This window comes from Zootoca vivipara, chromosome 10 (assembly GCF_963506605.1).
Source record: "Zootoca vivipara chromosome 10, rZooViv1.1, whole genome shotgun sequence".
Taxonomy (NCBI): domain Eukaryota; kingdom Metazoa; phylum Chordata; class Lepidosauria; order Squamata; family Lacertidae; genus Zootoca; species Zootoca vivipara.
In genome coordinates this window covers 7,900,337-7,926,813 of record NC_083285.1, presented here as the reverse complement: position 1 = coordinate 7,926,813, position 26,477 = coordinate 7,900,337, and the positions used below count along the sequence as shown (strand labels likewise).

At 42.4% G+C, this 26,477-nt stretch overlaps 1 protein-coding gene across 2 annotated transcripts in view; it reads left to right on the top strand.

Annotated features, from left to right (window-relative positions):
- Positions 1 to 26,477, top strand: part of LAMB4 (laminin subunit beta 4) — a 57,684-nt gene that overhangs the window by 16,253 nt on the left and 14,954 nt on the right. For both annotated transcript variants that reach the window (XM_060279387.1, XM_035126481.2), the window contains 18 exons: positions 1,283 to 1,415; positions 4,777 to 4,850; positions 7,465 to 7,653; positions 8,092 to 8,155; positions 9,109 to 9,323; positions 12,983 to 13,103; positions 13,391 to 13,579; positions 14,746 to 14,925; positions 16,415 to 16,524; positions 17,133 to 17,212; positions 17,502 to 17,652; positions 19,291 to 19,422; positions 21,171 to 21,356; positions 21,879 to 22,000; positions 22,225 to 22,345; positions 24,268 to 24,445; positions 25,285 to 25,428; positions 25,840 to 26,071. In XM_060279387.1, the coding sequence (XP_060135370.1) occupies positions 1,283 to 1,415; positions 4,777 to 4,850; positions 7,465 to 7,653; positions 8,092 to 8,155; positions 9,109 to 9,323; positions 12,983 to 13,103; positions 13,391 to 13,579; positions 14,746 to 14,925; positions 16,415 to 16,524; positions 17,133 to 17,212; positions 17,502 to 17,652; positions 19,291 to 19,422; positions 21,171 to 21,356; positions 21,879 to 22,000; positions 22,225 to 22,345; positions 24,268 to 24,445; positions 25,285 to 25,428; positions 25,840 to 26,071 (2,621 nt within the window). The remainder of the gene's footprint in view (positions 1 to 1,282; positions 1,416 to 4,776; positions 4,851 to 7,464; positions 7,654 to 8,091; positions 8,156 to 9,108; positions 9,324 to 12,982; positions 13,104 to 13,390; positions 13,580 to 14,745; positions 14,926 to 16,414; positions 16,525 to 17,132; positions 17,213 to 17,501; positions 17,653 to 19,290; positions 19,423 to 21,170; positions 21,357 to 21,878; positions 22,001 to 22,224; positions 22,346 to 24,267; positions 24,446 to 25,284; positions 25,429 to 25,839; positions 26,072 to 26,477) is intronic.

Here is a 26,477-nt window from a genome sequence, read left to right as displayed (position 1 = left end):
CGTGAAAGTGGAAAACATCTATGTGACTGTAAGGGGAAGATCTGGATTATTATGAACTTGAAGGACGATTTGAACTTTAGAAAAAAGACGGCAGTGGACAGTTGCGAGGAATTCCCAATTTCTTGAAGCATGGGAACCCAAATAAAAAATTCTTTAGATGATTTGGCATAACATTCGGTCTGATTGATATATATATGTGTATAATTTGAAATATTGAATGTGATATAATTGGTTTTAATTGGAAAATTAATAAAAATATTTAAAAAAAAAAAATAAATTTTGCCGCATCACATTAATCATCCTTGAATGCTTTTAATTTGTCATAAAGGAATTTCTTCTCTAAACTCTGTCTGACTTCAAGGCAAGTGGCTTCCTACGTGGTCCGACACTCAATCATTTGTCACCACTTTAAACTTTTAACTCTTTCCAAAAGAGAGAGAGAAATTTGAGATAAGAATAGTTGATCTTATGACATATCCTTAGTTTTCCTGTTTGGACTAGGAGCACTGAAGGTTTTTCATCCTCAGCTACAATATAGGCATCTCCCCTGCCCCTTTCCATATAACAAGTTGTAATCAGGACTCAGAGTGCCTGTCTGAGGTCAAGTAACTGAGGCTGTTGCTGTTTGCAGCCTGATCTCATCCATGCTTATGCAGAAATATTAAGCCCTATTGGTTTCAGCATACACACTTAAGTAAGTGTGCATAGGACTGTAGCTTTAAGCTCATTCAGTACTAAGCCCCATTGCATACAATGGAACTTTCCCTATGAACTCCAAGCAACAAATTTCAGTATTTCCTACACTGTTTGGCAGCAGATAAATATCCCCAGCTAAGCTACTTCCCTCTGTACAGGCCGGTGCACAGAAATCAGTACTGGAGAAAGGAGAATTAGTGAACAAGCATCGGTCTAATCTCTTATCTGAGCTTCAATGCCCCCTTCTCTCACTGCAGGGGGTGGAGGGAGTGTTGATCAGATTTATCCCTTTTTTCTAGAAGGCCGATTAGCCCCACCCACCCCAAACACTTAAAGCAACCTCTTGCCTCTGTTTGCAATCTAGGAAGCCCGCTATGTACGGTCCATCTCCCCATTCCTTGTTCCAAGGATCTCCAATGCTCAGAGATAACTTAGATGCTTCCCAATTCTCGAAATAGCATCTCATCTATGGCAGTAGTTGGTGTTGCTTGCTGTCCGATCCCGTACAGCTGTTTCAGTTGTCCACCGGGCACAAGTTACTGGTAGCCATAATAATCATTCATCTTGCCCACCCTTATTTTTCTAGGATGAGCAGAAATGTTTCACCTGTGATTCCAGATACCCGTATAATCCAGTCTTCCAGGCTGAGAGTCACTTAATTGAAAATGTTATCACAACTTTTGAGCCAGATCGAAAGAAGTGGTGGCAGTCTGAAAATGGTGAGTGACTTCTCATTCATGTTCTTTTCTTAGCCTAATTTGAATTTACTGCAACCTCCAGCTGCATTATAGAGTGGGGTTCAAAATGGGGGGGGTTAATATTGTGAACGGGTCATTCAGATATTGCAAACAAGTAGGTCTAATTGGAAACCGGTTTTTTGAAAAACATCTCTCTTTTTTCCACAGAAAGGGTAAATCTTGATTAAAGCTGAAGGGAGGCTCCCATGTTTATGCTCAAAAGGAGTGGATATTAAAAAGAAACCTTGCATACGTGAGCATAAACTCACCATAAACACCTGGCTGGAAACAGCCAGAGGTCATTTCCAGATGACTTGTTTATGGAGCATTCATCCTGATTTGTTTGCACAAAGTTTTACAAGGAGGTTATTCTACATCAGCTGTTTATTGAGCATTGATTCTGATTTCTTTATAGATTGCAGGATGTTAAATAGTTATCCCAGGCTTCCCAGTGCATTTCCACACCACAAAAAACTCAGATTGTCGGGGAGGGGGGTGGCAGTAGGTTTGTTGTTAGGCGAGTGGCAAATCCATTTAAACTGCTCGCCCACATCATGAGAAGAGCGGCCAGAATCTCAGTGAAGCTGAACGTAGACGAATAAATGATTTATAAATGATTAAGTTAAGTTAGTTTTGAATATGCAGAAAATATAAAAAAAATAAATTTAAGGAACCGCAGAAAGAGGGGGAAGGAAGTCGAGTTTCGAAATGTTAACCATGATTGTAAAATTATTGAAATGTATAAAATTGAAAATCATATATATATATATATATATATATATATATATATATATATGGGAGTTTATATCTGTTTGTAATGAGATTTTGAGATTATTTGATAAAACCAGCTCATAGCTTGAAAACTGATGTCAAGCAAAGCTCAACAGCATTTCTCTTCAAGAAACACATAGGAAACTAAGGCAGATTTCAGTTATCTTCAGCAGGAATTCATACCTATGAAGATGCTATCATGTTGTTCACCCATACAATAGTACACATTTAGTACACATACTAAAGAGAGGCAGTGAGGACTCAAGCAACCATTGCTTTACTGGGAATGCAAGGGTGAACCCATATTGCCTGAGGCCCAGGTACACTAACTCTGGATTCTTCCCTGTCCTGACTTGAAACGATTTGCTTTCCTTCTGGAAAAAGCAGCTTTCTCAACAGCTTTCTTGACCTAGAGCAGGGGTCGGCAAGCTAAGGCCTGGGGGCCGGATCAGGCCCAATTGCCTTCAGGATCCGGCCCGCGGACTGTCCGTGGATCGGCGTGGGGATTCTGTCCTTTCGGGCTGTGCCATTTTCCCCCCTACGCCATTTCATTTCCCCCCCTCTCCCTCACACACACACACCACAGCGGTGCCTCCTCCCTCCCTCCTCCTGGCTTCTCCCCGCCCTGCCTAGAGAGGAAGGGGGCTGGGCTGAGCTGGCTGAGCACCATTTTAAGCAGCCCCTCTCCAGAGCCAGCCCTTTCGCACTGCTCATCTTCCCTCCGCTGCCACTGCCGCTGCCGCCCTGGTGCTCCTGTGGGCCAGAGAGCGGAGCGGACGAGCTCGCTCTGCCTACCCACGAGAAGCAGCAGTGGCGGTGGTGGTGGTGGTGGTAGCCCCTGGGAAGGTAAGCGCAGCAGCTGGGGCTGGGGACTGGGGAATGAGGACTACTTGCCCCCCTCGTCTCTTCTTCCAGCCCCCCCCTGGTGCCGCTTCTCTGGCCCGCCATAAGGTCTGAGGGACAGTGGACCAGCCCGCGGCTAAAAAAAATTGCCAACCCCTGACCTAGAGTAAGCACAGGTATTGGTAAAGAAAACACACATGTGTAACATTCACTAGCAGAATGCAGTTTATAACCCCCATCTTCCCGAATCCAAGGTGCCAATTACTCATTTCCTCTGAAGAAAGAGCACGCGCCATTCACCCGCAAGCATTCTGCTAAACTTTAAAAATCACGTTAAGGTTCGGTTTTTATATGACCCTTATGGATTCATTGCTGTGCAAACAAGTGGTCTGAACAGAGCATAATATTGCATTTTTTTTTTTTTTGCATATGCGCAGATATTTAGGTAAGTTCTTGATCGAGCAGCTGTTTTTATCATTCCCAAATCCCCATCCCCAGTTTTCGGGTGGCAGGACTGAAGCAGGGCAGTTTGTTAATCCTGAGAACTCTCAGTTGTCCTGGTGGGAGAGACCGATCTTGAGATTGTTTTCAAAGAGCAGCTCAGAAGCATCAAAAACACAAGGCACTATGTTGCAGTGGCTCTGACCATAGCTGCCAAGTTCTCCCTTTTTTTTAAGGGAAATTCCCTTATGCTGAATAGGCTTCCTCGCAAGAAAAGGGAAAACTTGGCAGCTATGGCTCTGACTGTTCCTTCTAATTGTTATAGAAAGAGAGGGATTAGGAAGTTTATGCTACGGCCTATGAAAATTAGTGACTGGTGTGCTAGAAAATGTCCATCTTTGTTCCAGTTCTGTCCTGTTGGGGAAATTGCCCTTAATATGAAGTAGATCTCTAAATCCCAGTCACTGTGTAACAGGAGCGCCAGCTCCAGGAGGCCAAGCCCTTTATGGCGTGCCCCCCCCATGTTTTTGGGGTCAGAGCCAGCCCTTCCCCCAATTTCAAAAAAACACAAAGTCTCCTTCTCCCTTCTCCTGCCATGGAGGGGAGGGAGGATCGGAGCAGCCTTCTGCTCATAGTGGCTTGGCTGCCATGTTTGGCTCCAGCCCCACTCCTCCCAATGTCCTGATGTCACATGTACAGTGGTACCTTGGGTTACACACACCTCAGATTACAAACACTTCAGGCTACAGACTCTGCTAACCCGGAAGTAGTACCTTGGGTTAAGAACTTGACCTCAGGATGAGAACAGTAATCACGCGGCAGGCCCCATTAGCTAAAGTGGTACCTCAGGTTAAGAACGGTTTCAGGTTAAGAACGGACCTCCGGAACGAATTAAGTTCGTAACCAGAGGTACCACTGTACAACGTCAGGCTCCCCCATCACCCTCATAAGCTGGTGCCTCTGCTGGGTTACAACAGTGGAGAGTTATTTTGCCCTCACTTCCTGCTCCTGAACTTCCCATCATAGCTGCCAAGTTTTCCCTTTTCTTGCGAGGAAGCCTATTCAGCATAATGGAATTTCCCTTAAAAAAAGGGAGAACTTTGCAGCTATGCTTCCCATATGCATCTGGTTGGTTGTGTGAAAAACAAGATTGTGGACCAAGATAGGCTTTTGGTCTGATCCAGCCGTGTTCCACCTAACGTTCTTTCATACAGTTTGCCACATCCTACACTCATCAGATAAAATAGACAATTCATACTACTTAATGCTTTTTTCCATTCTATTTCAGGTGTTGACCATGTCAGCATTAGGCTGGATTTAGAAAATCTGTTTCAGTTCAGCCACCTTATCCTGACCTTCAAGGTACCCTGCACATAACTACATAATAATATAATATTTAAATTGATTTACAGACTAGTGACTTTAATTAAACCATGTAAACTGAAAACTCCTTTGGAAAATCAAGTTGTCTGAATTGTTGACTAGGAAATGTGTCCAAGGAGTTTCACAGATGTGCAGTGTATGTTGTTGTTTAATGTGCTATATGTGTGTTGTGGCAAAAGTACTTGTGTTTAAATCCTCACCTGCCTATGAAGCTCCAGGGGTGATTTGGGGACAAATCACTATTTCTGAGCTTAGACTACCTCAGAGTGTTGTTTTAGGATAAGTATAATCCTTGCATATGCTGTCCTTTAGAGTTTAAGTAACTGTCAGATAGATGCATTGGTTATTACGTGGATTGGCTATTATTTGATAGATATTGAACTTCAAATCTTCGTACTTTGTTAATCTTAATGAGGAAGTCATCTGGAGGTTTGGGTTGAAATGTCATCAGTATGCAGATGACACTCAACTTTGCATCTGTTTTTCATCTCCTCATCCTAAAGAGGCAGTTGAACTTCTGGATTGGCGCCTTGAGGCAAGTTTGGGTTGGAAGCTGAGATTAATCCAGATAAGATGGAAGTGCTGTGGGTGGGGAAAACCCAGATGAAGGGTTGTGATGAGTATATTCCCCCAAGGATCAAATTTGCATTTTAGCAGTGCTGTTGAGCTCAAGGCTAACAGGCAACAGCAGTAGCTGGGTTGGTTTTTATCAGCTTCAGCTTCAGTGATCCACACACTAGTGATAGCCAGGCCTGACTACTACAATGTGCTCTGTGTGGGGCAGAAACTGAGACATGAAAGCTAGGAGCTAAATGGCACCTTAAACCGAGGTTGTGGGTGCAACAGCGGAATGTCTAGGTGCACTTTTTTATAAGTAGAATACAGTGCTGAAAATGAATGAACTGCAGCTAAAATATTTTGTTCATTTTCCACACAGTCTAGGCCAGTGATGGCGAATTTAGGACACGCGTGTCAGACGTGACACGCAGAGCCCTCACTGCTGGCACACACCCCATCGGCCCATTTGCGCTGTTGTTGTTGTCGTCCCCCCCCCCCAATTTGTTCTCCCACTCCTCCAGCTTGTCTCCTACAGCTTTTCTCAGCTGTTGCTGGTAGCCAGAGATTGGTTTTTTAACCCTTTCTGTGCTGTTTTTTCCTGGCGCTTTGGCAGACTATGATTGGGTGTAACAGCGTTCGTTTTTTAACCCGTGCTGTGCTGGGTTTTTTGGCACTTTGGCAAACTATGTCGGTGCTGTGTGTTAGTTCCAGCAAATGTATTATTCGTCATTTATTTCTCTTCTCTTTCACCCCCCAAAAAGCGCAGCAGCTTTGGGGCACCCCCCAAAAGCAACTTTTGCACCCCCCAAAAAAACCTCCAAAACTTTGGTTAGCAGCTCCCCCCAAAAAGCTCAACAATTCTGGGCACTTTGTGATAAATAAGCGGTTTTTGGTTTGGTTAAATAATTAGTTTTTGGTTTATTAAATACAGTTATATATTACAATTATACATTTTTGTTATTTAAACTATAAATATCGCAAAATTATGGTTTTTTTCTTGAAGTGACACACCACCCGAGTTATGCTCGGTTTTTTGGCGAATTTTGACACACCAAGCTCAAAAGGTTGCATATTGAAATTGCATATCGTTCTACTTATGAGTGTTTGTTGAACTAATTTGGCTGATGAAGAATTCAACAAAACAGTAGTTGCTATCTGGAAACACTGTTCTGCAGAGTTCAGAGTTGGACATCAATATTGGACATTGCCAATTACAAAGCTTCACAGCTTGTTCTCTACCGGGTAAATCCGGCATCGCAATTCAGAGACTTTTAGAGATTTTAGTTTGTTAATCTTCATGTTTTGCATTATTCAACAAAGAAAATTATTCAACATTATTCAACAGAGAATCCGGCATCGCGATTCAGATACTTTCAGAGATTTTAGTTTGTTAATCTTCATGTTTTGCAGTACTGTATTCAACAAAGAAAATTAGGCTGACAGGCACATGAAATAGGGCCTTTTTCTGGTGAAACCAGAGAAGCCCATCCCTCAATCCTTACAAGTATTGTGAAGACACAACTTCTTCTCATGGCATTCAGTGGTGAACTGTAACCTGAGATGTCGAAATGGTGTTGTGATCTTGTTTTGTATGTTTAAATTATGCTGGACTATTCCCCCCCTTTGCTGGCTTTTATTGGTATTACAAAATAGATGTTTTAAGTGGCTTTGAATTCTGTTTTTATTGGTTATGTTTTGATGTGTATTTTGTAACACAGTTTTCTGAAGAATGTTTATTGAGAAGCAGGTAATGCTAAACAAAGAAACAAATGAAATCCCTGATGAGTTCCAACCATGGGCAGTCTATGTCAAGCCAGTCATGTGCATCCACTGATAAGCATATATTATTATTATTATTATTATTATTATTATTATTATTATTATTATTATTATTATTGTATGCCATTGTAAATGCTCGAGAAACATTTGTAGTGGCGTGTCAAAATCTAAATCCTGCCCAAGACAAGCTTACCATAAATGAGGACACATCTGGGAGTCCACAGATTGATCTGAATGACGTTCTCTTTCTTTGCAGACATTTCGACCTGCAGCAATGTTGGTGGAGCGCTCCACAGATTATGGTCAAACCTGGAAAGTATTTCGATATTTTGCGCAAAACTGTGCTACTTCTTTCCCCGATATTCCTTCGAGGCCAGCCACAACTGTTGGAGATGTCGTTTGTGACTCAAGATATTCAGATATTGAGCCCTCCACTGAAGGGGAGGTATGCCTGTTCTTTGAGTTCATTTCATCGTAAGGATTTAGTCTTATTGTTTATTTAGGCTTCAGTGTGATGCATTTCTTATGTAAGAACATACAGTGGTGCCTCGCTTAATGAATGCCCTGCTTAACGAAATTTCCGCTTAACGAAAGGATTTTTCGAGCGGAGGTTGCCTCGCTAGACGAATGCGTTTTACGAAAAATTCGTCTAGCGAATTGCGGTTTCCCATAGGAATGCATTGAAATTCAATTAATGCGTTCCTATGGGCAAAAAAAATTCAAAAAAAATTCAATGCATTCCTATGGGATTCGCTAGACGAATTTTTCGCTATAAGAAAAGACCCGTGGAACGAATTAATTTTGTCTAGCGAGGCACCACTGTATTCCAGTTAAGTCATTTACTTTTACAACGGCAGTATAAATCTTCATTGCATTTCTACAGGTTGTTTTTAAAGCTCTGGATCCCAGCTTTGAAATAGAAGATCCCTACGCCCCCTACATCCAAGGTAGTTTGGAGTTTCATAATGCCTTTAAAAATTCTTTTGCGTTGATACAAAATACTAATGCAGAAATAGCCAAGATCCAGCTATTGATGGTCTCGAGCTCTGATCTTCCCTGACCGCTGGCTAGGCTGCCTGGGGCTGATAGGAGTTGGAGTTCAACAACATCTGGAAGCTACCACCTTGGCTACCCCTAAATGTATACTATCATGGCAGTCTGCTGCCTGCAGTGAAAATTGGCATGTTTACATCTATGGTAAAGCTAATATACAGTACTTGGGTATTTTAAGTGGAAAGGGCCAAAGCTCAGTAGCAAAGGATGCTTTACACTGGGCGTGATGAACCTAAACTACAATTCCCATCATCCATGGCTATTGGTCATGCTTGCTGTGGCTGATGGGAGTTGTAGTTCAGCGACAAGAGGGCCAAATTTTCCCTACACCTGCTTTACACATAGAAAGTACCAAGTTGAATTTTGTGATGGAGCAAGGTAGAGAGGGTGGAGAAGACTCTGGAGGGCCATGGCCATCTGAAGTATTCAATCTTAGGCATGGTGGGGACAAATGTCTGACTTGATATATAAGGCAGCATTGTATGTTCATATTGTTAGCAAATCACCTAAATAAAACAGACAGTTCAGAGAGAAAGGGGGGGAACCCACTTTACTGCGCAAAACTGAATAAAAACGGCGTAGAACTTGAGGAGAAAGAAGCAAAGAGGTTTTGCCTTTCTCAGTTCAGACCTTGTACATAGCGGGGAGACATCCAATCAGAACATGTGCTAGCTCAGCAAAGATCATGCCACTCCACCTGGTTGCTAAGCAACACCTCTGCCTCCACCATTTAAGAACAGAATTAACCCTTAAGTCATACCCTGAATGATCTCTGTTGCTGCGCTTGAATTGCATCAACTCAATGTTGAGGTCAATTAACCAATTATTTATTGTCCCTTGCTCACAGAGCTCACTACCTTAACAAATCTGAGAATAAACTTTACTAAGCTTCACACGCTTGGCGATACTTTACTCGGACAAAAGCGGCGTGATCCTCTGGAAAAATACTACTATGCGCTTTACGAGATGATTGTTCGCGGAAGCTGTTTTTGCAATGGTCATGCCAGCTATTGTGGGCCTGTGCAAAATCTGAGGGGTGATGTTTTCCATGAGCCTGGAATGGTACGTCACAAATCTTCTAATTCTTGATACTTTATTAGAGGCAAAAAGAATCCAGCTTCTGTAAGGTACTGCAGCGATATTCCTAAGAGTAATTAGATCACATTTGGCTAATAGCAGGAAAATGCCACAGCTGTAATTATGCGGATATAATTCAGTTAATAGCCAGTGCTGTGTGTACACTTGAATTGTTTCTCTATAGATAAATGCAATAATTCTTAACTTGCCTAGAGTAGCTTGTATAAGAAAGAAAGAGAGAGGGAAGTGACCAATGATTGAAAAATGTAAAAATTATTCCTCTACAAATGCAACCTGCAGCAAAATGTTCTTGTGGGAAATGCCCCTATTCATGGTGCCAGCCAGTCACTAATGCCCTCTCCCAACATATTCCATTCCATTTATTATGTTTTTCTGTTCGCTTCTCTAACACTGTCACTAAAAGTAAGATTGTGTCTGCACTGTTCCTTTGAAGCACATTGAAAGCCTATTTCTCTACTCCCCCACCCCCCGCCAAATTCTGAACACTATAATTTTACCCCTCACAGTTCCAGTCCCAGCATCCCAGAAAAAAACTACAGTGCTTTGTATTGTACAGGGAGAAAATGGTGCTTTGTATGTGGTTTAAAAGTATGGCATGTATGCAGCCTAAATTGGCATTCTGTGGGCCCCAGTCATGCTTGCTTTTTATTGGACTGTTTTGGGGTCATCCCCCAACACCACCATTTTGTACTTCTGCAAACCTCGGGGGGCGGGTTCTCCAACCTTGCTGATAATGACCCTTTTTTGTATGTGTTGATGGTCAGATCAGATCAGAAGAATCTTTATTTGCATCAGCCACTAGCCATAGCAATAAAATAATATAAAATGTACTGAAGATAGAGGTAGAAACTTAACTATACAAAATACATTTTGGAGGTTTACATCAATAAGGTGAGAAGTTCCCCTTTTAATCCAATTAGCTGCCAGAACTTGAGAGCTGACTGTGATCCAGCAGAGATCTTGGAATTCCCCAATTATGATGCATCCTATGTGAGTGTAGATTGGGCTGATTACCTTAGGAAGAAGTCGCTTTTATAAAAAAAAGACAATAAAGATTTGGGTAAGAAGCATTTGCGTGTAAGCAGTGAACAGTATGTGACAAATGTAATCCACGAGGTTCCTCACCCTGGGAAACCTTCCATTTTTGTGGGTGAGAAAAATTGGCACAAATCCTTGTGGACGTCTAAGAGCACTGCTGCTAAATTGCCAAGATCATGTCGCTTGGATAGATGTCTCTTGCTCAGAAGGTGTGTTGTGCGAAAGTAGAACACTTCTGCTGAAGCCTGTCCCATATCTTTGAGATCTTCTTGGGAGGTCTTTCTCCCAGTCCCATCACCTTCAGTTGCATAGCTGCCAAGTCTCCCATATTCCCCGGGAAATCCCAGTTTTTCCAGCTGTCCCCAGCCGAAAAAACGGATTTTTTTTGTTTTTCCCTGGTTTAGTCTGGTGCGGCGGCCATTTTGGAACTGGGCAGAGCATGCTCATAAGTGACTTTTGATACTGTTTTGCCCAGTTCCAAAATGACTTCTGGTGTGGCAGCCATTTTGGAACAGGGCAGAGCAGCATCAAAAGTAGCTTCTGAGCATGCTCCGCCCAGTTCCAAAATGGCGGCAGCGCTACTTCTGGTCTGCTACTTCCGGTCCAGTCCCTTATTTCTCAGGCCGGAACTTGGCAGCTATGTTCAGTTGCTGCTCCCAGAATTGGGGAATTCCTTTCACAGGAGGCTGGGCTCTCCATTTTCCTTTTGCAGGCATGCAAAGGCAGGATTTTTGCCACTAACTGACCGTTGTGGCAGGGCCTTCAGAGAGCGGGTGTTGTACTTCTGTGTGCTCGCATATGCTTTTAAATGGTTTTAAGTGTTGTTTTTGTTGAAACGTTGAGGAAAGTAGGAGAGGATATATTGGTTACTGTAAATATTATCCCTCCTCACTCACGCTAGTGAGCAAGCAGCAGAACACATTCCCTTGCAGATTGCTGGAAACAAGTTGATGGATTCGTTAGAATCATTTAAGTTGAGCAATCCAGTCTTCAGGTAGGTAGCCGTGTTGGTCTGAGTCGAAGCAAAATAAAAAAATTCCTTCTAAGTTTTTATTTTGGTATGAGCTTTCGTGTGCATGCACACTTCGTCAGATACATTGAAACAGAATCCACCAAACCCTTATGTATATTCAGAGGGTGGGGGTGACGGGAATGGGTGATGGGCTGATGGGAGTGGTAAACCTGTAGATGGCTGTTAACGACAGCCTTCACTGTCAGGAGTGACAGTCTTCAGTTCACAGTAGTTTCCCGAAGGTAGGCTTTATCCTGTGGTTACAATTACGTTTGTAGAGAAAAGAAGTCTGAGCTAGGCCTCAGAGTTTCAACCTTGTGGCTTCTATTCTCCGTAAGCTGAAAAAAGGAAGATGGCTGCGTGACTAGCCCTTTTATAGTGTCTGTTAGTATCATGCCCATCTACCTGGTCACACATGGGGAGGATGCTCCAGAGCAGGTATGACAGGAAGTCCTCCCTGCCTGGAGCAACATTTCCTCGTGTGTCCACTCTAGGCAACAGGAAATGTTGTATTTGACTGCTTCAGTGATGATGCATCCCACAGTTTTTAAGAGAGTTACTTATTTATTTCTTTATATTTATCGTGTGTGTTTTAGTTGCTGTGAGCTGCCTTGGGAGCTGCACTAGGGGGAAAAGGTCTTCTATTAAACAAATTAATAAAACCTCATATTTTTCCGGCTTTTTCCTTCCTTCTCCCCCCACTACTATGAAATGTGCTTTCCTGTATTAGGCTGCAAGCACAAGTACAATGAGAAGCTGCAGTGGTATCACTCAGCCTGGCTTCCTGTCATCACTGGGGCTGCAATCCTGTACCCACTTTTGTGGGGGTAAGCCCCATTAAACTCCTTGGGGGTTACTTCTGAAGAAGACATGTATCTGTTTGCCCTGTGAGCCTCTGAGCAACATGTGACCCATTAGGTGCTCACTTCTTATCCTTTCCCAGACTGTGCGCAGGGCTCTCCACCCTCATTTGACTACTGGTAATACAGTGATACCTCTACTTACAAATAACTCTACTTACGAATTTTTCTACTTACAAATGGAGCTCCGTCCGCCATCTTGGATGCGGTTTAGATAGGATTTTTTCTACTTACGAATTTTTAGATAGGGTTGCTTCGACTTACGAATTTTTTCTCCCAATGCATTCCTATGGGATTCGACTTACAATTTTTTCGACTTGCAAATGTGTGTTCGGAATGCATTAAATTCGTACGTAGAGGTACCACTGTATATATTTTACAAGCTAGATTTTTAAAAAATAATAATAATAAGTGATACAAGTGTGTGCACAAGTGTGCACTTACAGTAATATATGATCACTCTTAGAATCATAGAGTTGGAAGGGACCCTGAGGATCATCTAGTCCAACCCCCTGCAATGCAGGCACATGCAGCTGTCCCATTCGGGGATCGAACCTGCAACCTTGGTTTCTCAGCACCATGCTCTAACCAACTGAGCTATGCACACCCAGTTAATTTCTGCAGGACATGGACGAGAGACATTTCTGTTGAATCACATCCCAGAAAAGAAAAGCACGGATGATAACTCCGTGTTTTAAATTTGTTGTTGACAGGTCCATGGGAGCTGCCTCTGCGAGCACAACACAGATGGCTTATCCTGTGAGAGGTGCAAAGATTTCTACAATGATGCTCCCTGGAGGCCAGCAGAAGGGTCGCAGGAAAACGCTTGCCAAAGTACCTCCAAGTGATTTACTTCGTTGTTATCAGTCTTGTGAATAGCATTTGGCCATCGCCGTGCGGTGCTTTGAAGTGCTTTGCATTCATAGGCTGAACTCTCTGTTGAAAGTGCCTTTCCTCTTAAGAGCTATCCACGGTTCCTCGTGCAAAGTTATTGAAGCTACAGTAGAATTCAGAGTCTGTTTTTAGTATACGTACTTGGATGAACGTACTGTTAAGGGATTGGGTTCGCGGTGTCCCTGTTCCTGTCTACATCATACCTCTGTTTTTGTCTTCTGTTTCAGAGTGTGAGTGCAATGGTCATTCTGAAAAATGCCACTTTGATATGGCTGTGTACCTTTCTAATAACCGCATCAGTGGTGGGGTATGCGAAGCTTGTCAGCATAATACCATGGGGCACCACTGTGATCGCTGCAAGCTTTTCTTTTATCAAGACCCACAGAGGACAATTTCGGACCCTCATGCATGTATCCGTAAGTGTGCAACCTTTCCTAGTTGATGACCCCTAGAGCTGGATCCAGGCCTCAGTTAGTCGAATGGCATTCCCACTGAAAGCAACGATTTGCTCCTCCCATTGATCTCAATGGGATCTAAATTCAGTTTGCAGAGTCTGGACCCAACTCATGGTATTTGCTTACAAATCAAGTATTTCGTATCGGTGATCCAAGATGCTAAGCAACAGTGGCCCAGACCAGCAAGTTGTATACGATGGGCAGGAGTTGATTTAGAAAATGTGGAAAATCTGAACTGCATTAGGAATGATCAGGCATATATGCAATGGGAAACACCTCTGCTCTTAAAGACCTTTTAAGATGCAGAGTACCAAAAAAATGAGTTCTGGGAGAAAGACATAGGACAACATCCCCTCTAGCCATGAGCGCCCAACGCAGGTGGAAAAATTCAAGAGTGGGGCATGGCTCCATCATAACACAGCTTCTTCTACTTGCCCCATATTCTAGTGCCGCTTCTGCAGTAGAGAGCCCTTTCTGCCATTTGTGTTATGAAGCGTTGCAATCTTCCAGAGTTCTTCATTTCACATGGATCCTTCACAAATAGAAAAGGCTCCCCGCTACAGCACACAGATAAACTGGAAGGAGCTGTGCGATGGAAGAAGCTAAGGATGCATTCCCACCCCATCTCTGTACTTATATTGCTCCTTTGTGGCTGTATTACCTGAATAGGGCCCCTCTTTTCTTAAGAGAACAAAGTAGGCCCTAATGCACCCCTCTTTAGAAAAGGGAGAAAGTATTGCCTCTATGCACTGCCCTACCATGTTTTTCATTCCACACTCGATCTTTTTTTTCTGGCAAATTATCCCTGTTTCATCATATTCATCCCGTTTTGGATTTGGAGGTCTGACTCCACAGAAGTATAAAAATGTGTACAACTTGCACTCCTCACAATTGTGCCGCTTCATATTCTCTTACAGTCAAGGAGTCGACTGCTCTATCATATTAGTTTCAGAGCCTTTCCCTAAGCAAGCATATATTAAATTTGAGCTTTTCACTAAAAGGGTGTAGGGGTAAGTTTAGCTGTATCAAAGCTGACTATTGCAATACTCGCTAACATTTCCAGCCTGTGAATGCTGCCATTTAACTGCTTTCCACTTACATCTGTGACTGCCTATCTATGTCCATAGCTTGTGAATGTGACCCTGAAGGTACATTGTACAGTGGGCTGTGCGAGGATCGTACAGACCCATTTCTTGGAACCATTGCCAGCCGATGCCACTGCAAGGAAAACGTTGAAGGAGTTCATTGTGACAAGTGCAAGCCAAACTACTATGGGCTGAGTGGAAGTGATCCTCTTGGCTGTCAGCGTATGTTTTTCTTTCTTTCTTTCTCTCCCCCCCCCCATTAAAGGCTTTGATTATCAGAACACACCTGCCTTAAAACTGTGGCTCAGTCTGTACGTCACATTAAACCATAGTTTGAAATAAACCTTAGTTCAAGGTGTTGGCAAACGCAAGCATGCTGGTGAACACTGCTCTAGAGTTCCCGTGGTACTCCTCCCCTGCTCCTGCAGGAGAAACTGCAAGCCCAGGTCAAGGCAATACAAAAAGCCAGACTCTTGCTTGTTTCACTGTGGTGTTGCAGGCAAAGAGAAGGAGCACACTAGTATGCAGCTCATTCGCACTGAACTATGGCTTGCTGCAAACTATGGTTTAACCAGGCCACAGTGACTTCATTGGCTCAATACTGCAACCAAGGGATTGTAGAACTCCCCCCCCTCCCCGTCCTTAAAGCAAAAGCTGTATTATAAAACTCAGAGGAAATTAAGGGAGGAAATGATCTTTTACATCCCCTACGGTAGCTGTGCATATTACCCTAGCTGCCATTTGCAAAAGTGTCATGAATAGCCACAGGAAATACATAGCAAATAGAAGTCCACTGTATTCCATGGCTTTTTCAAAACGATATATTGTTATGTACACCCATTTCTTGAGATCAGGTGTCCTGCCAGCACATCCCTTGGGATTTCTGTCCTTGGAATGAAGGTCACTGGAGGCAGACAGTGTTTGGAGGACTCCCTGGTCCTGAATGGGGTAACTGTGCCCCTGAAGGACCAGGTGTGCAGCCTGGGAGTCATTTTGGACTCACAGCTGTCCATGGAGACACAGGTCAATTTTGTGTCCAGGGCAGCTGTCTATCAGCTCCATCTGGTACGCTGGCTGAGACCCTACCTGCCTGCAGACTGCCTCGCAAGAGTGGTGCATGCTCTGGTTATCTCTCACTTGAATTACTGCAATGCGCTCTATGTGGGGCTACCTTTGAAGGTGACCCGGAAACCCGAGCACAATTCAAAGTGTTGGTGCTGACCTTTAAAGCTCTAAACGGCCTCGGTCCAGTATACCTGAAGGAGCGTCTCCACCCCCATCGTTCTGCCCGGACACTGAGGTCCAGCGCCGAGGGCCTTCTGGCGGTTCCCTCACTGCGAGAAGCAAAGCTACAGGGAACAGGCAGAGGGCCTTCTTGGTAGTGGCACCCGCCCTGTGGAACACCCTCCCATCAGAGGTCAGAGAGATAAACAACTACCTGACATTTAGAAAATACCTAAAAGCAGCCCTGTTTAGGGAAGTTAATAATCTGTGATATTTGATGTATTTTAATGTTTGTTGGAAGCCGCCCAGAGTGGCAGGGGAAGCCCAGCCAGATGGGCGGGGTATAAATAATAAATAATTATTATAATTATTATAAATTATTATTATTATTTTCCGCCTTAGAAGGTTTATTTCTACTGAGGGCTCATCCCCGCTGCATGTGAAGCGAGCCTCACGGAGATGGCGATTGTGCTTTGTGTCCTTTCAGCCTGCAACTGCAACCCTTCAGGAAGCTTGTCTTTCTCTGCTTGCAACCCAGTGACTGGAGAGTGTCTGTGCCAGCGGTTTGCCAGTGGGCGACATTGCGAGGAATGCCCTGTAGGTACCTGCGAGATTTTCAGAGACAGATACTGCAGTATTATGTGTTGACAAAGGTTCCTGTGGGTTTGTCTTTTGCCTTTTGAGAAATCTCTTCTGCTGTGGAAGTGATGAAGCAAAGGTCAAAGTGGCAATCCGTGGTATTCATCTGAGAATTCTTTGTCTTTTACAAATTGCTAAGGAAACAGGGATCAGAGTTAGTGTACTGCCATAGAGGGAAACGAAGAAACGTGGTTTGCTGCTAGGTTATGGGTTTTGGACATGCCACTTTTGGAGAGGGTGGGAGTCTGTTCTAGGACTGAAAGCCGGGAAATTCAACCCAGCAAGTGCCGCCCACCTGCATGCCTTTCCATGTTAATCTGTTCATACGCTCAATGTTCCTTAGCAGGTGTGGGGGACCTATGACTCTCCAGATATTGCTGGACTTCATTTTCCATCTTCTAGCCCTATTGGCCATACTGGCTGGAGATCATGGAAGCTGGAGCCTAATGAGATCCGAAGGGCCACAGGTTCTCCACCCCTGGAGAATGGAATCAAAAGGTTCAGTAAGTAAAACGGTTTTTAATGTCAAATGGGGTTAACTGGTTTCCCTTTTTATTTTACTACAGCAAGGATACTGGGGCCTTGGGAGCAATCTACACGGATGTTCTCCCTGTGGCTGTGACATTGGTGGTGCCCACAATAACTTGTAAGTCTATGATTTCCCGTTTCAAATGTCTTATTTAACATCTAAGAAACGTTGTACCACAAACTCCCACTGAAAGTGGTGCAGATTCTTGCCCTTCTTTCCCTTTGCCATTAGAGTCATTGGAAATTGCAAGAGTGAATTTATGGATTAGAAGATTCAAGCAGGGACTCCTCTGCTAATATAGGGCAATAATAATACAAACATAAAGAAAGAATGTATTGTGATGTATAGCATTTGTCCATGGTTGTGCAGATTTTGTACTGTTTCGCCTTCCTCTCTTTTCTGCTAGGTGCACACCTACTAATGGCCAGTGTGAGTGCCTTCCGAACATTGTGGGCCGTCAGTGTTCTGAGCCAGCCCCAGGCCACTTCTTCTTACCTTTGGACTATTATATATATGAAGCAGAAGACTCGATGCCACTCCCAGGATCTTCACCTTTGGTATTTTAATTGGCATTACTTCCCATATTCATATTCATAGGGGACGCGGGTGACGCTGTGGTCTAAACCACTGAGCCGCTTGGGCTTGCCGATCAGAAGGTCGGCGGTTCGAATCCCCGCGACGGGGTGAGCTCCTGTTGCTCAGTCCCAGCTCCTGCCAACCTAGCAGTTCGAAAGCACACCAAAAAAGTGCAAGTAGATAAATAGGTACCGCTCTGGCGGGAAGGTAAACGGTGTTTCCGTGCGCTGCCCTGGTTTTGCTGTTCCGTTGCGCCAGAAGCAGCATAGTCATGCTGGCCACGTGTCCCAGAAACAATGTCTGCGGACAAACGCCGGCTCCCTCAGCCTGTAAAGTGAGATGAGCGTCGCAACCCCAGAGACGTTTGCGACTGGACTTAACTGTCAGGGGTCCTTTACCTTTACCTTTCCCATATTCAAAGTGCAGTTGTGGTAATATAGATCAAAACTAAAGAGGGGATTCAGAGCAGAACCAGAAGTGAGAGGGGAAGAATGAAAGACACTGATTGAATGGCAGTATATTTTAATTTATGTTATTTACAATATTTATAGACGATGTTACCGCAAAAATCCGTCCGTGTATGGGATGTAGTAAGATGTACTTTTAAGCACAGTTGTGTTTCTGTTTGTTTGTTAGTTAGTTAGTTAGTTACGATACTTAGTTAGTTAGTCTCTTTATCTTGTCCAGGGCAACCCAAAGCAACTTACAACCAACCAAACAGACAGACAGGAAACCTCACACAAGATACATTAAAACCAAGGGGAAAGGAAATACATTAGAAACATCCCGCGCACTTCTAAATAGTCATAGATAGGTAAAGGCCAAAGACCTGGTTACAGAGGAGAGTTTTTGCCTGGCGCCTAAATATAAAGGATGTTGGCACCATGCAAGCCTCCTTGGGGAAAGCATTCCACAAATGGGGAGCCACTGCAAAAAAGGCCCGTTCTCATGCTGCCACCCTCCAGACCTTTTGAGGAGGCACGTGAATAAGGGCCTGAGAGGATGATCGCATGGTCAGTTCACATGGATAGAGGAGATCCTTGAGGTACTGCAGTCCTGAGCCATTTAAGGCTTTATGGGTCAATGTCAGCTCTCTGAATTGGGCTTAGAAACTAACTGGCAGCCAGTGCGGTTGGGCCAGGATTGGTGTTATATGCTCAAATTGTCTTGCCCTGGTGAGCAACCTGCATGCTGGAATCTGGCAGTGGGCAGAAGGTAGATCTGGATCTACTGGTAAATCTCTGGGTGATTTGCAATAAATAGGCAAGTATTATTTCTTTTCTTTTACTCCCAATTGTTTAACAATAGAAACAGCACAATTATCTACCCAGCACCACTGCCCTAAAGTTATGAAACTTCATAGCTAATCAATAGTTGTGCAAGTTTGATTTTCTTGGATTTAGATCCCCACCCCAAGTTAAGCAGAGTTCTCTTTGTAAGTAGGTTAGTAGTACAAAGTTCCTTGACATGGAGAATAATATATGGTTTAGACTACTAATTATGCAGATTCACTGCTTTCCCAGTTGTCCATTGTTTGATTGTATTTGTGTGTCAACTAAAAAAACCCAAATAAAACCAGCGTTTTTACACTTCCACCACTTAAAACACCTGTTTATAAGGTTCAGCCCACAGCTTTACCATGGTGTGATGTCTATTTTCGGCAACAAGGTTATGATTTCAAAATTGAAAATGGAAAGATCGTATTGAACAGAAACAAGAAACGAAGCATAAGAAAAGCAACTGTTGGACAGGTAACACTAATGTCCCATTAATTGGTTTGTAAGGGATTTCAAGGAAGGGAAACCCATCTCTTAAAAGTCTGGGGTAGGATCCTTGGAGAACCATAATATATGTGCCTTATTTGAGTCACTTCACATTATCTGTAGCTTATGGCTTGTGCAAAACAATGAGTAACCTCTTAGGTTATTGGTGAGAGGATTTGAGAATTTACCGACACTTGGTTTGTATGTATAAAGTTCCTCATTCAATCCCTGGATCTCTGGTAGGAGGACTAGGAGCCTGTAGATCTTTCGCTACTGCCAGTCAAGATTGACAGCTTTTGGTTAGATGGACCATTGGTCTGATTTGTGTACATAACTTTCTCATATTTTGCAGTCTTCATGAATGGGACATTCCTGTAATTCATTCCAATCCTATGCAATTATTCCCCCTCCCCGCCAAGAAAGACTTCGGAATGCTGTTAACATTTCCAAAAGACATAAGATATCTCAAAGAAATGTAATTAATCTGACCATAATGCACTGACATGTTGGCCTGAAATACTAAGACATCAAGGGTGTAAAATAAAAATTTAAAAACTATTTATGTTCTGCATAGTTCACACATATTCCTGATTATGTGTTAGTCTGCTGAGATATAAGGATTATTGCTGATAACCTGGATGGAGATAGTAGCCAGGTTTCAATGAGTACAGTCATACCTTGTATCCCAAACTCCTTGGTACTTGGATGTTTTGGCTCCCAAACGCTGCAAACACGGAAGTGAGTGTTCCAGTTTGCAAACATTCTTTGGAACCCAAACGTCCGACGGGGCTTCTGAAGCTTCCAATTGGCTGCTTTGGTTTCCAAATGTTTTGGAAGTTGAACTGACTTCCGGAACAGATTCCATTCGACTTCCAAGGTATGACTGTATTTGTGAATGCTATACAACACTAACTTAACTGTTACATGCAGGGTAGTTTTTTTTAATGAGTGGTGTTTAATTGTATTGAACACTACTGGAATCTTGTACATATGCCAATAAAGGTTTGAGAATCTGCATGGGTCTACACCTGGTGTCAAAACAAACGAGGATATGGAGTCCGTGTTTCTCATCCATTTAGGTTTAGATGGAGGCAGAACCCCTGCTCATCTTTGCCACCCCTCTCATTTGTTTTGTCTACCTATACTCAGTAGTGGTTGGTGCTCACGGAGAATGGTGGAACAGAAGACAGGGAGGCCAACAATGGCCAATGGAAGGCATAGCCCACTGACTTTGTCCCCCATCCCCTTCCCTGCTGAGTTCTGTAAAGGCAACATTGACCCTAAGGTGGACACTGACAGGCCGAGCCATTTCCTGGAATGTGGCTGGATCTACATTGATCTTCTAGAACGTTATATTTAATAATGCTTAAAATGTTTCATGCAGTTTCCCATTGGTGGTGGCTCACTGCTCTGCAACGCCCTCTGGTGTCACGTTTTAATAACACATTTTTAACATTAATAAACTTAGAGTGTAGATCTGCCCTGATTGTAAGTAAGAAGCCCTAGTGGCCTAACTTCAATTATTCATACTACTGTTGAACTTGAAGCTGGCCTAACTCATCTTCCCTTTTCACAAAGGACTTATGGGACTGGCAGGGACCTTCTACTCAAGAATAGGCTTTGAAGAGGGGAAATGAAAGAGTTCGTGGCTACGCTGGCTAAGAGGGGATTCAAGACAGGATTCACTTTGTTTCCTGAATAAATGTGATATTTAAAACGCAAATCTCTCCTTTCAGGATTCAATTCTGTTTGGCAGGAACCCTGCTCTGGATGTTGTTATTAGAGGGTCTGTTCCTGGAAAACCTGTGACATGGTCAGGGCCGGGTTTTGCAAGAGTCCGGAATGGAGCGGGGTTACGATTTACAGTCAACAACATCCCTTTCCTGATGGATTTTAATATCATCATTCGCTATGAGCCAGAGGTAATTGTTACACTTCATACTTTTCCCAGGGTAGTTTCAACTCATATTCGAATCCTCAAAAAAGAGCAAAGACTTCAAAGTAAAGCAAAATATGGACCATATTAAAATTGTGTATGTGGAATATAATTGAACAAAACCCCACAAAAGTTATCCTGATCTTCAAATTTATCTTTGTCATCTTAATAGTCACCACTACATGCCTTGCACTCATTAGTTTTGTGGTGCAAACATTTCTCAATGTATGAAAATCATAGAACTGTAGATGCAGACACTGCATAATCCCCAAATCTTAGGATCTGCATTTGTATGGACGCCATGTATGTGTATTGCAGAAAGGGATTAGTTGTCACCAGCTATTTACAAGTGTAAATTTCTGGTTAAACTGGAGTATTTATGCTAGATTTCCTTGTTCCCTGGTCAGATAAACTCAAGATGTTCTTGTTTATAGGCACGGAAAGAATCAAGCATGTTTCAACTTTGTATGAAAACCAACTTTTTTTTCTTCCCAAACACATACTGTAGACTTTAGAAGACTGGATAGCAAGCATAGCTGTAAAGACTTCAGGTTCTAGAGAAAGCGAACACTGTGGGAAAACAGCAGCCCTGCAAGAACCACACTCACTTGCTCTACCATATACATCAAGGTTTGTATATTACCTGTTCGTTTCTTCAAAGAAGATATTTGGGGGGGGGGGCGACCCAAGGAGAAGCCATCCTTTCCCCTTATGTCTTCCAACACTTGGTCATTTCTCTTCTGTTACTGTTCTATTACTCATGCACACAAATAGCTCCAGCAAATGAGCATCATAAAACCTAGGGGAAAGAATGACAGAATTCTTTAATTTGTTTTGACTTTTCAATTAAACAGAATGGAGCTGCTACCGACTGCTGTATGCTTTGAACCAGGAACAGAATATTTTGTAGATGTCTATTTTTCCAAGTCTTCTGCTTCTGATCCAGGGACCCGGTCATCCATATTGATTGATTCAGTAAGTATCTGTGCTGCGTTGCAACTTTTCTTTTGTGTTTTATCACATTTTCTGTTTGATTCATTTTTATTAAGGTTTTCAAAGTTTAAATACAGAAAAATACAAAAAAAAAAATCACAACATCAAAAACGACACAGAAAAAAGAAAAGAAAAAACAAAAAAGAAAGAAAAAACCATTAATCATATTTCAAATTTTCTATCTTATCTATAATGGACCTCCTCGAGGTCCCCCTCTATCGGTTCATTGTATATCAAACCTCCCAGATTCTAATCCTATTTTCTTTCCCTGTATACATTTTTCAATTTCCCTTGTATTTTACTATCAAAGTCCGTTTATCACTCTAAATTTCCAAAGTAAAAATTCCTAAGTCATTAACCTGCAGCATCCATATTTGCTTAAATTACTCTTCAAATATCAATTTTACAATATTTTTCATAATAAATTCGAAATTTCTTCCACTCTTCCTCCATCTTCTCTTCTCCCCGGTTGCGTAGTCTTCCGGTCAGATCAGCAAGCTCCATGTAGTCTATCATCTTCATTTGCCATTCTTCCACTGTAGGCATTTTTGGTGTTTTCCAGTACATTGCTATTAATATTCTAGCAGCTGTTGTGGCATACAAAAACAAATTCACATCCTTTAAAGGTATTTCTTTTCCTACCATGCCCAGTAGAAAGGATTCTGGTTTTTTAATAAATGTGTTCCTGAACACTCTCTTCAACTCATTATAAATCTTTTCCCAGAAATCCTTAACTAGTGGACAGGTCTACCACATGTGATAGAATGTTCCCTCTGCTTTTTGGCATTTCCAACACTTATTGTCCTGTTTGTGGTAAATCTTAGCAAGTTTCACTGGTGTTAAATACCATCTATACATCATTTTCATCATATTCTCTCTTAACACAGTGCACGCGGTAAATTTCATGTTTTTCCCCCACAATCTTTCCCAGTCTTCCATCATAATATTATGTCCCACATCCTTCGCCCAATCTATCATCACTTTTTTTGTCTGTTCATCTTTCAAATGCCACTGTAGCAATAAATCATACATTCTGGAAAGATTCTTTGTCTTTGGATCTAACATTTCTGTCTCTAGCTTAGATTTCTCTAATCCAAAACCAATCTTTTTATCTATTTTAAACATTTCATTTATCTGGTGGTATTGGAGCCAGTCATCAATATTACCTTTTAACTGCTCATATGTCTTTAACCTTAACTGGTCTCCTTCCTCCACCAGAATTTCTCTATATTTAGGCCATTTGGTCTCTAAATTTATCCTCTTTCGCGCTTTCGCTTCCAACGGTGAAATCCAAAGAGGTGTTTTCCTCTCTAATAAATCTTTATATTTGTTCCAAACATTCAACAACGATTTTCTAATTACATGGTTCTTAAAGCCTTTGTGACTCTTAACCTTATCATACCATAAGTACGCATGCCATCCGTACACATTGTTGAACCCTTCCAGGTCTAATATATCTGCATTTTCTAACAAACACCATTCCCTCAACCAGCAGAAGGCAGCTGCTTCATAGTAGATTCTAAGGTCTGGACCCCAGACGTTTTATCACATTTTCTTGGGACGTTGGTTGGTTCATCTATTTGTCTACCCGTTCCCTTATTTATATCCTACCTGTCAGGTGGCCAGCAACTACCCTTACAGGCATTAATCAATAAAATGGATAGGACATCAGTGATTTTGTAGGCTGTGTGCCTTTAAGACAGTGGGGAGTGTAAGTGACTAAAGGAAGGGAGACTGGAAAAGGAAGGCGGAAGCAATTCAAGGTTGCTTAGGCCAATAATATTAACTCCAGTGTAAAATATATTATTAAATCTAATTCAACTGTTAAAAGGGATCCCCCCTGCCCTGAACTATACTTCTCTATGCAGTTGTTTAAAACTTCTTCGCTTTTGTCAATTTTGAAGCTTGGACTTATTCCTAGAATCAGTTCAGTGGAAAACCTTTGCAACAAAAATGATTTAGAAGAGTACCAGCAGTATCACTGCATTGAAATAGCTTCAGAAATTGGACCGCATATCCTACCAGAAGCATGTGAAAAACTAATAGCAAGTCTGTCTGCCCGTATTCACAATGGAGCAGTTTGTAAGTATCAATGCCACTGGCTCTTCCTGCTTTTGCATGCTGCCAGTATTTTCTGAGGAGGAGCAAAAGTGAAAGTAACTTTTGTCATTCTGGCTTTTTAAAATAAACTTAAAATTTTTAAGAGACACTAAAACTGTTTTCCATGTGTTAACTGTGCGCCATTGAAAGCTGTTTGCAAATGGTACAAAATTCAACAGCCTGTTCCTTGCTGAGTAGGATACCGCAGTATATAACAGAGTTCTGTAATGTATTGGCTTTTGGTTTGACCATTTGCTGTTTCCTTTCACAAAGCATGAGGTTTGCAGTATGAAACAGTACAAAACGATTGCAAAGGTGTGGCACCAGTTTGGTGGGAACCTGACAATCTTGGGTTTTTGGGGGGATACCAGTGGCAAGGCAAGAGAGGCATCTTCCATCCCTCCTATCCATTAAGGTCACCAGGGGAAGCAGTGCTAAAGATGCCAACACCTTGCACAGTGAAATCCACATGGAAAAGAAGCAAGATCTTTACAGTAGCAGCTTCTGCCTTTGCTTCCCAATCTGATAAAGCTCAGCATTGGCTATCCCTACATGTTAATTGAAGCAAGCCAAAAAGGAAGCAGTCCAAAGCATGTTTTTAAAAATTACATTTTCACCTTATCTAAGATCATAACAGTCTGGGTTGGCTTTCCGGCTTTCCTGCTATTTGTTTTTTTAAAAAATATTCAGGTTTTGTTGTTGGTTTTTTACCTTTTGATTTACTACCTTGAAGAAGAGGAGAGTGTAAATAATTTAAATTAATAAATATAGAGTTTGGTTGCATCATCTATTTGTATGAGAAAGTATGTTTCTGTTAAAAGCCTGCAGGTGCCATCCACAAGGGTCAATAAACTCTAACTGCGAGAAACTTGGAGGTCAATGTCAATGCAAACCGAATGTCATGGGTCGCTGTTGTGACAAATGCTCAGCCGGAAGCCATAGTTTTGGGTCTCAAGGTTGTCTTTGTAAGTACTTGCTTTCAGTTGTTTTTTTTTTGGTTTTGTGTTTTTAAAATTTTAAGCTATTTCCTTTTAAGAAAAACAATGTTTAAGTCATGTGGGCAGACTTTTGTTTTCCTTGAACCTGGGAAACCCAAACTGAAGTCTCCTGATGAATGTGAACACTCTGGGTGGTCTTGGGCAAGTCATTATTTCACATCAAACATTCCTCATCTGTAAAATGGGGATAAGGCTGGCTGGTCTCGCATTGCCCTCTATGAGAATGAGTATGGACTGTTGATCATGTGGTCAACAAAGAGCAAGCGACATCTATCTATACAGAGATCGTGGCCATGTCACATTGAGGGCTTTATATTAAGATAACGCAACAATTTGTCATGTACCGGTAACTATCATCTCTGCTTCTTTTCCATCAAGCATGTGACTGCCATCCTCAAGGATCCGTGAGTGCTCTGTGTGACCAGGTGACAGGGCAATGTTCATGCCGGCCAGAAGCAGAAGGCCGACGGTGCAGTCAATGCCTGGCTGGATATTTTGGATTTCCCCATTGTCGGCCTTGCCCTTGCAATGGCTTTGCGGAACTGTGTGACGTACAGACTGGAGCATGCTTGGACTGCAGAGGGTTTACAGCTGGAGCCAACTGTGAAAGGTGTGGGTGGATGGACATTTAGAAGATGCAAAATTAATGCACATCTTTAAGTGGCAGGGACAGAAAATAGCAGAGATGGGGGTTTTGGTTGGGGGGCAAATAATTTTTATGGGAGGACTTGATGGCCATAGGGGTGCAGACCAATTTCACATTCCCCACGATGGCTTTTGTGCTGTCCTTGTGCATGCACACATGTGTATTTTATGTGTAAATGCACACATATATTTTTATTTATTTATTGAAGTTATATACTGCCCTATACCTGGAGGTCTCAGGGCAGTTCACAGAACAAGATCAACCTATAAAACCACAATATATATATAATCAAAATAAAAACAACAACCAGATAACAACCCCCCCCCCCAAAAGAGCCACATTTTAAAAGGGCATAGGATTTCAATCAGAT